The 18,605-nt window shown below is 44.0% G+C and overlaps 1 protein-coding gene across 1 annotated transcript; it reads left to right on the forward strand.

Moving 5' to 3' along the window:
• The first annotated feature begins 9,253 nt into the window (after nt 1-9,253).
• Nucleotides 9,254-15,497, forward strand: LOC121734413 (insulin-like growth factor-binding protein complex acid labile subunit). Its single transcript, XM_042125024.1, has 10 exons — nt 9,254-9,529; nt 12,523-12,612; nt 12,720-12,807; nt 12,895-13,132; nt 13,274-13,546; nt 13,629-13,777; nt 13,902-14,107; nt 14,233-14,338; nt 15,153-15,345; nt 15,425-15,497. Exons 1-10 carry the CDS (start codon nt 9,471-9,473, stop codon nt 15,436-15,438), a joined length of 1,416 nt encoding a protein of 471 aa, XP_041980958.1. The 5' UTR covers nt 9,254-9,470; the 3' UTR covers nt 15,439-15,497.
• The last annotated feature ends 3,108 nt before the right edge of the window (nt 15,498-18,605 follow it).

Below are 18,605 nucleotides of genomic sequence, written 5' to 3' on the forward strand. Positions count from 1 at the left end.
TAACTGATGCGTCAGACACAGCCCTTGGTGCAGTTTTGCAGCAACTGAAAGATGGTTTTTGGCAACCTCTTGCATTTTTCTCGCGCAATCTAACCCCTGCTCAACGTAAATACTCTCCTTACGATCGGGAGCTATTAGCCATTTATGAAAGCATCAAATATTTCCGCTTTATGCTCGAAGCTAGGCATTTTATAGTCTATACTGACCACAGGCCACTTAGTTTTGCTTTTCGTCATCGGAAAGACAACTGTACGCCTCGTCAGCACCGTCATCTTGACTATATCGCACAGTTTACCACGGACGTGAGACACATTTCAGGAAAGGACAATGTTGTCGCGGACACATTGTCCCGGATCGATGCACTTCACGTGCCTATTGACTTAAGCGAGCTTGCCGTCGCTCATTTGTTCCCACCCCGTTCCGGAAGCCGATTTTTGACAGCTTGCACAATCTAAGCCATCCAGGCGCTAACGCTTCAGCAAAATTGGTAGCTGAACGTTTCGTCTGGCCCGGCATAAGAAAAGATTGTCGCAATTGGTCGCGTCAATGCCTCCCTTGTCAACGTTCTAAGGTAAACCGTCACGTGTCTGCACCATTAGGCACGTTCAGTTTACCCCGCGCAAGATTTTCTTTTATCCACGTGGACATAATTGGCCCCTTACCACCATCTCAGGGTAATAGGTATTGCTTGACGGTTGTGGATCGCTTCACTCGCTGGCCGGAAGTTACACCGATGGTCGATATTACCGCTGAGTCCGTAGGTAAAGCTTTGATGTCGTGGACATCCAGATTTGGATGTCCAACAGATATCGTTACGGACCGCGGGCGACAGTTTGAATCCACACTTTTCCAATATCTTGGAAAAGTGCTGGGATTCAAACATCGTCGCACAACCGCGTACCATCCCGCTTGCAACGGCTTAGTGGAGCGATTCCACCGTCAACTTAAAGCGGCCATTATGTGTCACGCGGATTCCAATTGGGTGGACGCATTGCCACTCGTTCTTCTTGGCATAAGGACTTCATTTAAATCGGATTTAAACGCCTCATCAGCTGAGCTAGTTTATGGTGAGCCTCTGCGTTTACCAGGGGAATTTTTTAATCCTAGCATTCCCGGCTTAGCTGATATTCCCGATTTTATCGCTAATTTGCGTAAATTCTCGGCTAAATTACAGCCTTCTCCTCCTTCTCGCCATAGTAAGGAAAATATTTTTATTTACAAAGACCTCAAAACGGCTGAGCAGGTTTTCTTGAGGGATGATACAGTGCGCCCCGCCCTGCAACCGCCTTATACCGGTCCTTACCCGGTAGTCGAAAGGGGTGATAAAATTTTTAAACTATTGATTAAAGGTAAAGTGGTCTCGGTCAGCATAGACCGTCTTAAACCAGCTTACATTTTAGCTGACTCGTCTCCCCAACCTATTCTCAGTAACTACGTTCCTCCCATAGTTACACCTGAACCTACTACCACACCTATTTTAAACGGTAGTCCTGAGTTAACGACCCCAGCTGTTAAAAAGACCCGTTTCGGTCGCGTTATTAAGGTTCCAAATCACTATCGCCCGTAGGCACGGGCTCTGGGGGGGAGTGATGTAGTGACTGATGTAATTAAAACTAAAAACCTATTTTATTTATTCACACATATTTACACATTCACGCGTACTCAGACATACAATCACTCTCACATACCAATTAAATAATAACTAAATACTATAAATAAAATATATTTACAACTATTTACAACATATAACTAAGTAATAATTAAAATCTGTAATTAGTTAATACTTAGATTTAAATATCGTGTCGTAAGATCCCGCGACTCTTGCGCAGCGATACCGGTTTGTACAATAGGCATCGATGTACGATGTACTGCCCGACCGCCGCGCTCGCTCGTACCCGTACGGCGCTCGCTCCGCGGGCTTTCAGTTAGCGTCTAACCGTGCTATACGCAGCCGTGTGACAAATCGCTTGCTAAACTAATTTATTAATATTGTGTTGTGCGTGGTTATGTACTTTGTAATATTGACGTTAGTGAACTGGTAACTGTGACTCGTGAGAATAAAGTGGATTTATGTTATTACGTTATTTGTTTCAATAATCTATCACTATCATCTTCATCTCAACATCTTCACCTATCACCGATCGTTCATGTCATCTTCATCGCCACCACCGCAACCCAACAGGTCGAAAGTTCGGTTCGACTCATAATTCGGATACGGTCGGACACTAGTTTTCAATTTCGACTTATGCAATATGCATATGTGATTCACTTCAAGCTACGTATACGGGATGTATTGAGCACACCAGTTTTCGTCAGGTCGAAAGTTCGGTTCGACTCATAATTCGGATACGGTCGGACACTAGTTTTCAATTTCGACTTATGCAATATGCATATGTGATTCACTACAAGCTACGTATACGGGATGTATTGAGCACACCAGTTTTCGTCAGGTTGAAAGTTCGGTTCGACTCACAATTCGGATACGGTCGGACACTAGTTTTCAATTTCGACTTATGCAATATGCATATGTGATTCACTACAAGCTACGTATACGGGATGTATTGAGCACACCAGATTTCGTCAGGTCGAAAGTTCGGTTCGACTCATAATTCAGATACGGTCGGACACTAGTTTTCAATTTTGACTTATGCAATATGCATATGTGATTCACTTCAGGCTACGTATATGGGATGTATTGAGCACACCAGATTTCGTCAGGTCGAAAGTTCGGTTCGACTCATAATTCGGATACGGTCGGACACTAGTTTTCAATTTCGACTTATGCAATATGCATATGTGATTCACTACAAGCTACGTATACGGGATGTATTGAGCACACCAGATTTCGTCAGGTCGAAAGTTCGGTTCGACTCATAATTCGGATACGGTCGGACACTGGTTTTCAATTTCGACTTATGCAATATGCATATGTGTTTCACTACAAGCTACGTATACGGGATGTATTGAGCACACCAGATTTCGTCAGGTCGAAAGTTCGGTTCGACTCATAATTCGGATACGGTCGGACACTAGTTTTCAATTTCGACTTATGCAATATGCATATGTGATTCACTTCAGGCTACGTATACGGGATGTATTGAGCACACCAGTTTTCGTCAGGTCGAAAGTTCGGTTCGACTCATAATTCGGATACGGTCGGACACTAGTTTTCAATTTCGACTTATGCAATATGCATATGTGTTTCACTACAAGCTACGTATACGGGATGTATTGAGCACACCAGATTTCGTCAGGTCGAAAGTTCGGTTCGACTCATAATTCGGATACGGTCGGACACTAGTTTTCAATTTCGACTTATGCAATATGCATATGTGATTTTGATCGAATATGAAGTAAATAGTATCTTCTTTAATAAGTTTTCAGTTTTGGCGAGGTACAAACGATAACAGTTGCAAAATTTAACTCCGAGTTTTATAGTTAGATGTAAGAAATTTCGTCAAGACCGATAGAATCTCTGACGTTGTTACTATATGAAAAATCGTATGTACCTCAATTTTTTTTGTTTAAATATGAAGTAAATAGTATCTTCTTTAATAAGTTTTCAGTTTTGGCGAGGTATAAACGATAACAGTTGCAAAACTTAACTCCGAGTTTCATAGTAAGATATAGGAAAATTCGTCAAGACCGATCGAATCTCTGACGTTGTTACTATATGAAAAATCGTTTGTACCTCAAAAAATGTTTAGTGAATATGAAGTGAATAGTATCTTCTTTTATAATCTTTCAATTTTGGCGAGGTACAAACGATAAAAGTTGCAAAATTTAACTCAATGTTTTATAGTAAGTTATAGGAAAATTCGTCAAGACCGATCGAATTTCTGACGTTGTTACTATATGAAAAATCGTATGTACCTCAAGTTTTTGTGTTTAAATATGAAGTGGATAGTATCTTCTTTAATAATCTTTCTGTTTTGGCGAGGTATAAACGATAAAAGTTACAAAATTTAACTCCGGGTTTCATAGTAAGATACAGGAAAATTCGTCAAGACCGATCGAATCTCTGACGTTGTTACTATGTGAAAAATAGTTTTTATCTATAATTTTTTTTCGTTAATATGAAGTGAATAGCTTCTTCTTTTACAATCTTTCAGTTTTCGCGAGGTACAAACGATAGAAGTTGCAAAATTTAACTCTTAGTTTTATAGTAAGATATTGGAAAATTCGTTAAGACCGATCGAATCTCTGACGTTGTTACTATATGAAAAATCGTATGTACCTCAATTTTTTTTATTTAAATATGAAGTGAATAGTATCTTCTTTTATAATCTTTCAATTTTGGCGAGGTACAAACGATAAAAGTTGCAAAATTTAACTCAATGTTTTATAGTAAGTTATAGGAAAATTCGTCAAGACCGATCGAATTTCTGACGTTGTTACTATATGAAAAATCGTTTGTACCTCAAAAGGTTTGTGTGAATTTAAAGTGAATAGTATCTTCTTTTATAATCTTTCTGTTTTGGCGAGGTACAAACGACAAAAGCTGCAAAATATAACTCCGACTTTTATAGTAAGATATTGGAAAATTCGTCAAGACCGAACGAATCAACCTCAAAAAATAACTTCTTTTACACATTTGAACTGCTTTATATACTTTCTTTTCTTCTACTCCATACAAAGCCTTATTTTTAGGGAATTTTTTTTTTGTTTTTTTTTTCGTAACATAAAAAAAAATCACTTTAAAAACGGGTACAATCCGGTACAAACGATACTCTTCCAGATGGCATCATTGAAATTCCGGTATCTTTATGTCGGTTGCTAAGCAAATTTTACCACCCCCCCATTTCTACCCTATTGAGGTACAAACGATTTTAATTGCGGTACAATCGGGTACACTCCGGGTACAATCGAATGACATATATAAAAATCATTTACCTTGAACTCGGTTGCTAACTTCACATAGGTGCCGTGAGAAGGGGTGGCTCGTGCTCGCTCGTAAACTCGTAATAGCTGACTCGGCGCGGCGCGGCTTGTGATATTGTGATATCAAAGCTGTCAAACCGATTTTGACTTATGCCAGATAAAACGGTAGGTACCATATTATAGGCAACGGTAAATAACGAGACTCGTGAGTTTTATTTATTTTTATCATAGTGACTATTTTCAGTGGAGGCGCAGCTCATCAGCTCGTCTAGACGCGGCTTGCAGCAGGCGCGCACATACGCCGGGGACAAGAAACTTCTGCACGCGAACTCCCAACAGCGTTCCTCCCAATTGCGACGCGTACCTACATGCATAAAATTACATCACAAAATTATTGAACTGTTATCTTCTATGTCACTTCAATAAGAAACAAATAACTATTTTTTTATAATTAAAGTTAAATCTAACTTTAACACACCAACAAAAAATAACGTTTTAGCGTTGTTCGTGGCGGCCGAAAAGGAAGATCTTCCGACCGAGCGAGATAGCATGCACGGTCAGGCCGAAGCCCCGCTGACGTCATTTCAGACGTTGTATATATCTTGCCGTTCTCCGAAACTTCGATAGCGCGATGCAGGAATGTTAGGCGAATTGTGGGTACCGCCACATCACTCCCCCCCGAAGACCTGTGGTATTCTTCGATGCGCTTGTGTTGTCAGATGTGGGCCGAAGCTACGCGTGCAATGACCAGGAGAGGGACCCCGTGCTCTGCTTGCTGACCGGTCGTTGCAGCCTATGGCTGCCCCGTTCAAGCCAGACACAGGTTCGACCGGCGCGGACCTCCAACGCGGCTTATGGTCGAGGCGACCCGGTTATGCTTGATGTCTGCTGACGTGGTGCGGAGGGGCGGGGAGTGTTGATGATGATTGATGTCCAGAAGGATGCGTGTTCTTGTCGGTGGTCACCAATTTAACGTTGTTCGTGGCGGCCGAAAAGGAAGATCTTCCGACCGAGCGAGATAGCATGCACGGTCAGGCCGAAGCCCCGCTGACGTCATTTCAGATATTGTATATCTTGCCGTTCTCCGAAACTTCGATAGCGCGATGCAGGAATGTTAGGCGAATTGTGGGTACCGCCACAACGTTCTTGTGTGACCTTTCAGCTCAATCGTATTCTTAACAGAAATTACTTTAACTCTGCTGCTCCATTTTATTAATTTATGACTTTATTTGCAAATACTTCTGATACCTGCAGGCTGCAACATATTTACCTAATACCTATTACCCGTAACTCGTAAGTCGTCGCTCAGTCGATACTCAAGACGGACGACTTTTTTCGTTTTAAACATTCATAATCCGATTAACCACTTCATAATCTCTATGATCTTGGACTTTTAGAATTGAAACTAGATACGATTATTTTTTTTACGTCCGTGGATACGATAAGTTAAAAATAACATTCTTGATAAAAATGGGCAAACTTGTGAAAACTGATTACTGAAATTTTTTGACAACAATGACATTGACGTAAGTCGCGAGCATAGACTAAAGTCACCAGTCAATATTGTCTTAGTCTATGTATTATAACTATTGCCATATGAAAATTATAGTTTTTAATATTTTATTAAAATAATTAAATCATTTAATTATTTTAATATTTTATTAAAATAATTAAATCATTTAATTATTTTAATATGGGCAAAAATTTATGAGCTCTGGTATAGGGCTCAACAAGAATTGATTGTATATTTTTTGGAAGGTATACCCACGGACGTAAAAAAAGTATTTTTTTTACGTCCGTGGGTATACCCATGTATACATTAATGACCAATAGGGCGCTTGTCATAATTCGTTGTACTTTTTGAGTAAAGCCCAAAGTAAAGCCACGTTAAAAGTGACATCAGTGATCAACGCTTGTAAATTTCATGCGATAACATCACATTATATTATAACATGATCATTTTTAGGGTTCCGCAAGAAATCCTTATAGTTTCGGTCTGTCCGTCCGTCTGTCCATCTGTCTGTCCGTGTGTCTGTCCACGGTTTTGCTCAGAGACTATAGGACCTACAAAGCTGTAATTCGGCATGAATGCATATATTAATGATGCCGAGTGCCGACAAAATGTTATACCTACATTCTGTCAAGAAAGTGAAGAAATTAAAAAGTGGCAACATCGTAGTGTCATCCCTTTTTTCTTAGATTGCTTTGAAAGGGATGACACTACGATGTTGCTACTTTTTAATTCCTTCACTTTCGTGACAGACTGTATAAAACTTTAAAAAAATGTTTATTTTTTGGTACCCTGCGTAGTGCGTATCTACATCTACCATAGATTTATTTATATACTGTGTGCGTACACATCAAGCGAGGATTACTTTTTTTTTCGCGTCCACCCCACCGTGTGGGGTGTCATTGGATAGGTTTTTTTTTTTATGTATTATAGATCATTTTTCGATTTAGGGGTCCATTAATTGTGAAATATTAAGTAGAAAAAATCGTCAGTCCAGTGTTCTCCACTTCTACCAGCTATACGGTTGTTTCTGGAAATGTGAAAAAATTCAAGGGAGTAGGAAATATACCTACTGAATTTAAAAGGAAAACTATCAGGGCTAAGAAGAATTCATAGGTTATTGAGTAGGTAATAGTCGATCAACTACAAAAATGTATTCGGCAAAGTATAAAGGAACTTTCCGTTCAAATTCCTTTGAACGTAACTGAGATGATGTTGTTAGCTGTAGTGTATAAAACACATTATAAATGTAGGTACATTCGTTGACCATACAAAATTAAAAAAAAAAAGTAGCGGTACTACGGAACCCTATATTGCGCGTGGCCCGACACGCACTTGGCCGGTTTTCTTGATTGTCACAACGCGTTGTGGTCGAATAGCAAATCAGCCACGACACGAATTTCGCTTATATTGTCTTTTTGTATTTTTCCTTTATAACATATCGTAAGTAGTGGACGCGTAAGAAGCAAGGTGCGCGGTGCGCTGTGCTGTCGCCTGTCGGTGGGCGGCGAGGCGGAGGGGCGGAGGGGGCGGTGATGGTCCCGGGTGAGGGCGCTGGGCGGGGCGGTGCCGGCGCTGGCGACGACCATTATCGTCCGTCGGACTCGCTGAGGTATAATCCCTCTTTCCGTTTATATTTATTCATACTAATATATTTTTTATAAAATAAGGGAGCAAACGAGTAAACGCATCACCTGATGGAAAGCAGCTACCGTCGCCCATGGACACTCACAACATCAGAAGAGCTGCAGGTGCGTTGCCGGCCTTTTAAGAGGGAATACGCTCTTTTCTTGAAGGTTTGCAGGTCGTATTGATCCGGAAATACTAGTGGTGATAGTTCATTCCAGAGAAATAACAAAATTGTGAAAGTATGTCTGTTTGTCTGCCTTAACGGCTGAACCGATTCTGGTAATTAATTCTTCTCTTCTGGATTTTAACTCATTAGTCATTAGAAACATAGGAAAGCTAGATTTAGTTCTCATGATGGCCATGATACTAAAAAACGGATATTAAAATAATAATACTTAAAAACAAACAATTCCCAAGAACAAACTCTCTGTATGTCTGCCTGTTATCTCTTCATGTCAAAATCGCTGAACGTATTTTGCTTAAATTTGGTATAGAGATAGTTTGAGCCCTGGTAAAGGACATAGAATAGCTGTTTATCCCGGAAAAGTGCACGGTTCCCGCGCGATAAACGAATGTTGGCGCAACTAAACTAACTAGGGGTACCTACTACCTACGCCCACAGCACTCAAACTGTGCTATTATTGTACGTCACGACTCACGACGTCGTCAACGTGGAACGGTGAGGTAACGTGGCACGTTACGTTGTAGCGACGTGCAATTTCACGTTACGTTGACGTAAATTTGCATGCCGCGACAACGTAACGTGCTGTTATATCCTATCCATGTTAGCCTTTTCCCTTACCTAAGCCCTATCTATATTATTTCCATCGTAATTAGCAATCCTACTCCCTTTATATAAACATCCTCCCGAGTTCCCAGTCATTCTTCATCCATCCTATTTCGTTGACGGTCGTGTGCCGAAATTACTAATTCTGTGTTTTTCTATTTCTAGTTTGTAAAATAAATCTTTTTTAAAAAAGGGGTCTAGAAAGTACCCCAAACAGTGCCATGTTACCGCACTGTTCCATGTTGACGACGTCGTGACGGGGAGAATGGAGATGTGGACAGGCCGTAAGTCGTAACATTATTATCATCGCGTCTGATGACTGATCTCTCGGCTCAGACTGTCGACTGCGTACAAGCGATACACATACACATAGTACAATTACGCCCGCGCCGCGTCGCGTCAGTAGCGCCGCGTGCGTCCGCAGTGACTGGATGACAAAGAAAATTTTTACTCTAGCGAGCTGGATGCTAGCCCAAAATCAGTATTTTATTTAATGTATTTTCGAGAAATTCATACCGATCTTCTACAATAGTCCGGTAATGACCTCGGTGGTCGGTATGCGGACGGACTGCATATTTTGATTAGTGAATAGTGAGTGGTGAAATAGTGACCGAGTCGCGGAGCTCGTACCTAACGAGGAGACAGTAAATCAGCAGCAGAAACATGAGCCCGGCCTGTGCGAGTCCGGCGACCGAACCCCGGGAGCACTTTCACCGCATCGGGTATGTCATATCATATATTATGTCACACGCACAAAGTATTTAAATAAAGGTACCTCTGTTACAGAGCTTTCGTACTCAAGACGGGGAAGTGCAAACCGTTCAAAAATTTTACTTACTTACAACTTTATCACACATGACCCTGCTTTAGGTATCATATTCCTAAATTAGCGGAAGGTTACGCCATACGCCATACGCGATATTCGACCGATACAAAACTGGAGCAAAATTCTTGCCCTCGGTCAGGAAATCACGAGTATCGTAACCCACAACCTGACACGGATTTGTGATATTTAAAAACGATAAATTGGATAAAAAATAATCGGTCAAGAGCGAGTCGGACGCGCACGAAGGGTTCCGTACCGGTATAGAGCGAAAGTAGGCAAAAAATTGTTTCTTGTAAGGGAGCCCTCTTTAAATATTTACTTAATTAAATTTTTAACATTAATTATTAAAGTACAAATATTATAATTAAGGATTTTGTGAACATTTTAAGTGCCTAGCTGTTACCAATATTGATTACGAGCGAAAAAGCCTAAAAAAATTACGTTTGTTGTATGGGAGCCCCCTTAATTTTACTGCGTTAATATATCAGAAGTCTAGCTAAAGCGGTTCTTGAGTTACAGCCTGGAGACAGACGGACAGACATCGAAGTCTCAGTAATAGGGTCCCGTTTTTACCCTTTGGGTACGGAACCCTAAAAATGCGCTTTTGTATGAGAGTCCCCTTATATGAGAGTTAAGTAGTAGCATTAATTAATAAGCAAGCAAACTGTAAGTTTTCTGAATAAAATAAAATAATGATTACTACTATGGAAACCTAAAAATGAAGTACATTTTTAGAGTTCCGTACCCAAAGGGTGAAAACGGGACCCTATTACTAAGACTTCGATGACTGTCCGTCTGTCTGTCTGTGTGAGACACAGACACAGGCTGTAACTCAAGAACCACTATAGCTAGACTTCTGAAATTTTCATAGATTGCGTCTATTTGTTGCCGCTATAATAAAAAATACTAAAAACAAAATAAAATAAATATTTGAGGGGGACTCCCATACGACAAATGTGATTTTTTTGGCCTTTTTTGCTCGTAATCAATAATGGTAGCAGGTAGGCACTTGATATTATACTCACAATTATAAATAAAATTAAAATAAAATAAGTATTTAAGAGGGGTTCCCATACAAAACACACAATTTTTTGCCAACTTTCGCTTCATAGCGGTACGGAACCCTTCGTGCGCGAGTCCAACTCGCACTTGCCCGTTTTTTACCTAGGTATTTAATTAGCACGTCTAAACAAAATGCCGGATACCTCAAAATTAAACATCAGTATTGTCAGTCTGCGTCAGCTGTATTTATCAACATTACATGTACCCTATTATCAGCTAGACGTCAGTACTTATAGTACCAGAGTCGAATGATAAGCGGGTCACGGATGATCCTCGGTTCACATCGTGACGAGAGGAATTTGATTGTCTAAAGTAATTGAAACGATGTTAAAAGTATTTGAAAAAGTTGTAAACTTAACGAATTTAATAGATAGACACATAAGATTTATGTAAGTAGATTAAAAAACATAACGGGCATAGAATGTGCCCATGTGGGACACCCGATTCTATTTCGGTAAGTATGGAACTTTTTGCTGTTTACGGTTTACCTCAACCCTCTGGTTTTAAGGTTGTATGTCAAAAGGTGGAGTGAAGAGGCTGTTATGCCGTGGTGGTATAATTTCATAATTAATGTAGCACGCTTGACGTAGTCAAATGCCTTGAAGAGGTCGTAAAACACAACCAAGGCATCTTGTGACTCCTACCAAGATTCAAAAGAAGGAAAGGACGTTAAGTATATTTTATCCAGCTTCCGATCCCAAAGCAGGATAAAATAAACACATCGAATACGAGTCACCGATCAGCCACACTCGCCTAAGAGTGCGGCGGGGTCCTAACCCCTGTGTTCTAACTCAAACACTTGTACTATTGTAATATATTCTGTGTAAATTTAGTTTGTTATTATTTTTAGCAATATTCCGCGAAAACAACTTCCACCTTTAAGTAAATGAGTGAGTGTACGCATAGGCATGCGTACAGCACCTCCCTCCTCCCACACTGCCTATGCGTACACTCGCATGCAAGAACTTGCAAACACCACCACCACACAAGCAATAATGTTGGCAAATCCGTGCAAGGCCCCTCACCACCATGCAGGTTGAAAACCTCGACGCGCGTTTCGCCCCAACACCGGAGCATCCTCAGGATGTGGACTCTACGAACAACGTCCGTTAAGTGCCGCCAACGGCCAAAACACCGCCTTTTATACACCGTTGTTTAGTTTAGTAGGGGCCTTGCACGGATTTGCCAACATTATTGCTTGTGTGGTGGTGGTGTTTGCAAGTTCTTGCATGCGAGTGTACGCATAGGCAGTGTGGGAGGAGGGAGGTGCTGTACGCATGCCTATGCGTACACTCACTCATTTACTTAAAGGTGGAAGTTGTTTTCGCGGAATATTGCTAAAAATAATAACAAACTAAATTTAAACTATGGATTTCCGCAAAGTAACGCCTGATTCCATTAACTATATATTCTGTGTCCAAATGAAAATTCATCACATAGATTTTCTCCCAAAATCCGGTCTGTACATCACCCCAAGGGGGGTGACGTAGGAGGGGGTCTCCAGACTCGTCGTCTTAATCCCAACACTTGCCCAATGGCAGTCATCATCCGATGAAGCTAATGAGGCCAACAGGCTATTGGTAATTTGGTACGTAAAAAAAAAGAGTAACTAACGAACGTTTTGGGCAGGGTCGACTGTTGCTATACGGTGCACGGTGTTTTTGGTTCGATAATATAATTATCTGCGGTCTCGTAATATAATTAGCCGTGCATTTTAACAGGAAGGAAATTTTACTTGATTGGACCCATTCCCAATTAATTCAATTACATAGGTACCTATTTAAAGTATAAAATATAACTAGCCCGATAACGAGTGACCGTTTCCAGGGCAGGTGCGACCGGCGAGCGCGCGCGAAGCCCGGCGACGGCGGTGCGGCGCGGAGTGATGCTCGCGGTCGCGCTGCTGCACAGCGTCAGGTAAACGGGATTTTAATTTGAAGCGCGCTGCTCAAACGGAGGAGACTCGCATGTACCGATCTAACGATCCCTTTTTAAGAAATTCACCGCCTCTCTTTTCTTCCCAGGTCGAGCTCGGCGGTGACGTGGCGGTCGGGGAGCGGCACGCGCCTCGAGTTCGACAGCTCCACCAACTACCTGTCGCTGTCCTGCGAGGTACGCTGGGGACAGTTTTATGGAGGGGGGAGGCGGGAGGAGGGGGCTTTTTACCAGGAGGGCATTCAGCACGCGCGTGTTTTACAGGAGAGCGGGAGCTACTCGTGCGGCGAGCTGGCGGGCGCCGGGGGGGCGCTGGCGGTGGGCGCGGGGCGGGCGGTGGCGGCGGCGCGGCTCCACGTGAGGGACTGCGAGCTACGCGCGCCGCTCGCCTGCGTGCCCGGGGTCGCCACCGTCACCGAACTGATGCTCGAAAACACGTGGGAACCGATCTCCCTCGGCCTAGCCGGGCTCTCGGCCGTTCAGAGTATAGAGATAGAGGCAGGTACGTTTCGTGTGCTCGCGCCTCGCAGTCGTAAAATTCAGATTGCCACTTTACTATTCACTCGATTGTGTTAACTACTTTTGGGTACTGCGGCGTACGTGAAAGAATGCAATATATTTTAAAACAACAATTAAATTTCAGACGACAGTAACATTACGATGACGTCGATGCCGTACGCGACCTTGTCCGGGTTGGCCGATCTGACCGAGCTGCGGCTGCGAGGCGGAGTGTCGTCGCTGGCGCCGGGCGCGGGCGGGGCGGAGCTGGCGCGGCTGCGCGACCTGGAGGTGGCGGAGTGCGAGCAGCTGCGCGAGCTGCCGGCGGCGGCGCTGCGCCCGCTGCCCGCCCTCGCAGCGCTGTCGCTGTGGGGCAACAGCATCCGGCTCGTTCACAAGGATGCCCTTTTTTGCCAAGGTGCGTTTTCTAGAAGTAAATCCATCGCTTTCGAACGTGCTCAGCTCCCGCCATGAGATGTGGTCACACCGTCGTGTTGCAGGCTCGACCGAGTTGAAGCTTCTGAATTTAAACGACAACGAGCTGTCGTCGCTGCCGGCGGGGGTGTTCATTGGCTGCGCGGCGCTCACCGACTTGCACCTCAATCGCAACCGCCTGCGCACGCTCTTCGACTCCGCTGTCGCCGGCGCGGTGAGCCTCCACCTTACAAAAGAGAATGCCTCACTAATATTAATATGCGTTTCGAAGTTAAACACCTCCGTGACTTTTGCAAAAAACCAGCTGCTGACTAAAGTCGAACATCGTTCGTTCCTAGACATGGCTGGAGAGGGTCGACCTGAGCTACAACGAGCTGGAGGTGCTGCCGCTGAACGAGCTGGGCGGGCTGCGGGGGCTGGTCCACCTCGACGTGAGCCACAACCGCCTGCGCGCGGTGCGCGGCGCCTACCGCGACGGCCGCACGCTGCCGCTGCCGCTGCTCACGCTGAACCTCAGCGGCAACAACCTGACCACTCTCGACCGGTTAGCTTTTATACTTAGTTTGCCACCCGCGAACTTTGTGATTATTTTTGTTTATCGGATCCTCGTGAACGATTTATATATTTTTTCAGTTACCCCAGTTTTTGTGACATTGTTTCTTGTGGCAGATCGAGCCTGGAGGGTCTGTTGGCGTTGCAGGAGTTGGACCTGTCGGAGAACTACCTGATGCGGCTGAACCCCGACACCTTCTTCGCGGTTCGAATGCACCTGACGGTGAGTCGTCACCGATTATAATATTGTGGCGGTACCCACAATAATTCGCCTAAAATTTCTGCATCGCACTATCGAAGTTTTCTAAGCGCGTCAGTATACAGTGTGTAACAAAAATAAGTGATAATACTTTAGGGTGTGTACGTGTTCCTTGTAGAGAGTTCACTGTGAAAGTAGCAGCTCTGAAAGACGAAAATTTTTTTTCACTTTTGTATGGGCAAGGGTCCGAGCGTCACGAGTTTCCCCATACAAAAGTGAAAAAAATTTTTAGTCTTTCAGCGCTGCTACTTTCACAGTGAACTCTCTACAAGGAACACGTACACACCCTAAAGTATTATCACTTATTTTGTTACAGCCTGTATATACGACAGCTGAAATGTATCACGTGGGCTTCGGCCTGACCGAGCATACCACCTCGCCCGGTCAGAAGATCTTTCTTTGTGGCGGCCACGCATATTCCCACAATATCAAAACCAGAACCGGGAGCAATATTCTATTCCTCGTTGCGATTCAATTTCACCTCCGAGTACTACGCTACCTACCCATTCGTACTACGAATTCGGTGTACACATTGTACACCGAATTGGTAGTACGAATGGGTCGGGGTACGATAGGCAACCCTGTCATATACGCTGGTATTATAAGAGTTGATTCAGACCGCAACGCGACCGCAACGTAGATGCATTTCTAAATTTATATGGATTTGACAGATTCGCAAGACGACGTCACACGCAATTGAAATTTACGCCGCGCCGCACCTCGCCTCGTCGCGTTGCGGTCTGAATTGACCCAAAGACTAACAGGCTTCATGTTTCAGAACTTGTCGATATCCAGCAATGGTCTGGTCGTGGAGTGCGGGGAGGAGCTGTCGCCGCTCCGCGAGCTGACGGCGCTGCGCCACCTCGAGCTCGCCCGCAACAACCTCACCGCGGTGTGCGGGGACTGGCGCGCGCTGCCGCACCTCCACAGCATCGACCTGTCGCACAACACGATACGTCGCCTCGACGTATGTAGGACATCACTAGATATTTTAAACTTACGGCTACTCGCTGGAGCGAGGCGGCGAGTGACCCCGTGCTGTATTTTCAGGCCCCGTGCTGTAGTGGGCGAGCCCGGCGATCGTCGATTTGAACTACAACCGCATCGCGGCGACCGCCCTAGGGGAGGAGAAGCGCAGGCCGGCGCCGGGGGTCACCCTCCCGGAGGTGAACCTCCGGCACAACCTGCTGACGGAGGTGCCGCGGGGGCTGACGGCGCGCGCCCGAGCCCTGCGGCTCGCCGGCAACCCGCTCCGCTGCGAGTGCGACGCGGCGCTCCCCGCGGGGCTGCGCGGCCACGAGCGGCTCGTCCTGGACCTCGACACGGTGACGTGCGCGGCCGACGACGGCAGGCGCTGCCGCGTGGGCGGCCCCCTGGTCGCCGGGGCGGCGCTGGCGGCGGGGGCGGTCGTCGTGGGCGGCGTCGCGCTCGCGTGGTACGGGCGGAGCGGCTGCGGGCGGCGACGGGAACTGCGCTACGACGTGTTCCTGTCGGTGGCGGAGGAGGACGCGGCATGGGCGTGGGCGGCGGCGGTGCCGGCGCTGGAGCGCGGCGGGCGGCGCGTGTGCGTGCCGGAGCGGGACTGGCGGCCGGGCGCGCTTATCGCGGCGCAGGGGGCGCAGTCGGTGCGGGCGGCGCGGCGCACTGTGGCGGTGTTGTCGGGGGCGGCGGCGCGGTGTGGCTGGCGGCGGCGGGAGCTGGCGGCGGCGGTGCGGCTGCGTCGGGCGGTGGTGCTGCTACGGGATGACGCAGGGCCGACGCCGCCCGCGTTGCCGAGCGGCGTGCGCGTCGTCGTGCGCGCCAGCGACCCGCGGGTGTGGGACAAGCTGCGGGAGGCCGTACGGTGACGGCGGCCGGTACTCCCGCCGGTATCGACGTTGAAGCCATCGGCCGGCCATTGTGCTAGCTTGCCCCTCGAATTCGCAGCCGGGGAAGTTGATCACGCGTATGATGGTTAAAAAGTCTGACCGTGTACTTAATTAGTACACGTCCGTCCATTTCGAAGTATTCCGACAATGAGCTGTAGGACATGTTTATATATTATATTTTTTTATTAAAGAAATGCCAAAAGTATCACCTCGTTTGTTTTTATTAATGTGTCACTGATCACCAGGCGTCCGCTGTAGTTCCGAATTTTCCGAGATTGGGCGTGAGAAGGAATGAAACGAGCATCAAGTATTAGAGTTGTGCTGGCTAGAGGGCAGGGGCTAGCAATTAATATTTTGTCAACTCCCAAATATCCTCCTCCTTATGTCACTGATTATCACGACGACCTCGTATTAAATTGAGAGAGAAATTAAGGCAATATAAAAAAATAATACTATTAACTATTATCATTTGTATTTCTATGATTATACAGGGTGTAACAAAACTGACTTAAATTCTTTAGGATGTGTATAATGTATATGTCGCAGTCATCTGGTTTAATCTGCAATTCGATTGAATGACTAGCGTTTACATAGAATAACACCATTAAATTGAATGACTAAATGACAACTCGTCAAGACGTCTGTGACGTTTAACGTTTTGACTAAAAGTCATAATAGATATAGTGAAGTTGTTAAATGGGATGCTATAATTTTTATGGTTCCGTACCCAAAGTGTGAAAACGGGAGAGAGACTTCATATTCATGAGACTTCGATGTCTGTCTGTCAGCAGGCTGTATCTCAAGAACCGCTATAGCTAGACTTCTGAAATTTTCAGATTGTGTATTTCTGTTGCCGCTATAACAACAAATACTAAAAACAAAATAATTTAAATATTTAAGGGGGTCTCTCATACAACAAACGTGATCTTTTGGCCTTTTTTGCTCGATATCAATAATGGTAACAAGTAGACACTTGACACTTTCACGAAATCCTTGATTGAATGTGTATGTTAATAATTTATATTAATTTTAAAATAAAATAAAAATTTGAGGGATAACAATTTTTTCCATATAAAAAAACAGAATATTTTGGCCAATTTTTGCTCTATAATGGTACGGAACCCTTCGTGCGCGAGTCCGACTCGCACTTGGTCGATTTTTTTAAGTAGCCTTTGACGGGGTAGTAATAGGTTAATCCACGCTGTCATAATATCTACACTAATATTATAAAGAGGAAGATTTGATTTTTTGTTTGTTTGAAATAAATAGGCTCCGAAACAACAGGATCGATTTGAAAAATTCTTTTAGCATTGGAAAGCTACATTTTTTCTGCTGAATATAGGCTACATTTTATTTTGGAAAAAATAGGGTTCCGTAAAATATTTGGGTTTTTCGGACGCAAGGTGTAAAAAATCAACCAGAAAAGTTACTTATTTTGCGTACGCTGCCTAAACAATAAAAGATAGAACCATAAAATTTGTACTGTGTACCTCCCGTCACCAGTTTCAATCAACCTATTGTCAAAATTTCTCAATGAGCGTTGTATATCGATACAAATATTATATTATGTTAACGCAAATAGGTGGGGAATCTGGGGACACTCGATCCCCCTTTGCATTCTGTAATCTAATTTAAAAAATTGAATATGTTAAGGAGTTACATGATAATCTAAATCTCAACTTAAGCTTAGATAAAGCATTAAAAATGGCGGTATGCAATAAAAACCGAAATAGCGTAACAAATATTTTATTAGTATAACATTATAATTATTATCTTACGTTACAGTCTAGTTCGCCCGGGGCTGGTGGACCTCAGTTTACAAACTATTTAAAAAATTAGTCTCTAGTATTATTATGAGCGAGTGAGACCTTATTATATTATTTGGTTATTCAGAATCAATTTCAAAAACTAAACGGAAAGAGGTTCGATCATCTGATCATGTCAGCTGTGCGAGGTGTGTTTCAATGTCGGAGGACGTATTCATACGAGTACTAATTTGTTTTATAAATTACATTTTAGCTAGCACATTGTGTTGTAGGGGCTATCAACGGTTCCCGAAAACTGACTTTTGTTCTATTGCCTTTCTAAGCCCCAGCACTCTCGGTCGGCAACACGACGGAGCTTGTCAATACTTTACAATAAACTATACACGATAACCGCGACATGAAATTTACCTAAGCAATAGAACCGTCAAAGTGGTACCATATTTTATTAAAAAGCCATTTTTGGATAGCCTTTAATATTATCTACTGTTACAGCCAATTGTTTATAAGTCATAATATAATTATATCTTATATCTTTAAACGAGCAATTCTTGTATATATATAATTGGAATCTCGGAATCGGCTCCAACGATTTTCATG

This window comes from Aricia agestis, chromosome 15 (assembly GCF_905147365.1).
Source record: "Aricia agestis chromosome 15, ilAriAges1.1, whole genome shotgun sequence".
NCBI lineage: Eukaryota > Metazoa > Arthropoda > Insecta > Lepidoptera > Lycaenidae > Aricia > Aricia agestis.

Excerpts from the sequence above, each read along its gene's own strand:
- LOC121734413 (XM_042125024.1), top strand. The coding sequence starts at position 9,471 with ATGAGCCCGGCCTGTGCGAGTCCGGCGACCGAACCCCGGGAGCACTTT. Across the intron at positions 13,778-13,901 it reads ACTCCGCTGTCGCCGGCGCG|ACATGGCTGGAGAGGGTCGA; the intron begins GTGAGCCTCCAC and ends GTTCGTTCCTAG. Across the intron at positions 14,108-14,232 it reads AACCTGACCACTCTCGACCG|ATCGAGCCTGGAGGGTCTGT; the intron begins GTTAGCTTTTAT and ends TTCTTGTGGCAG.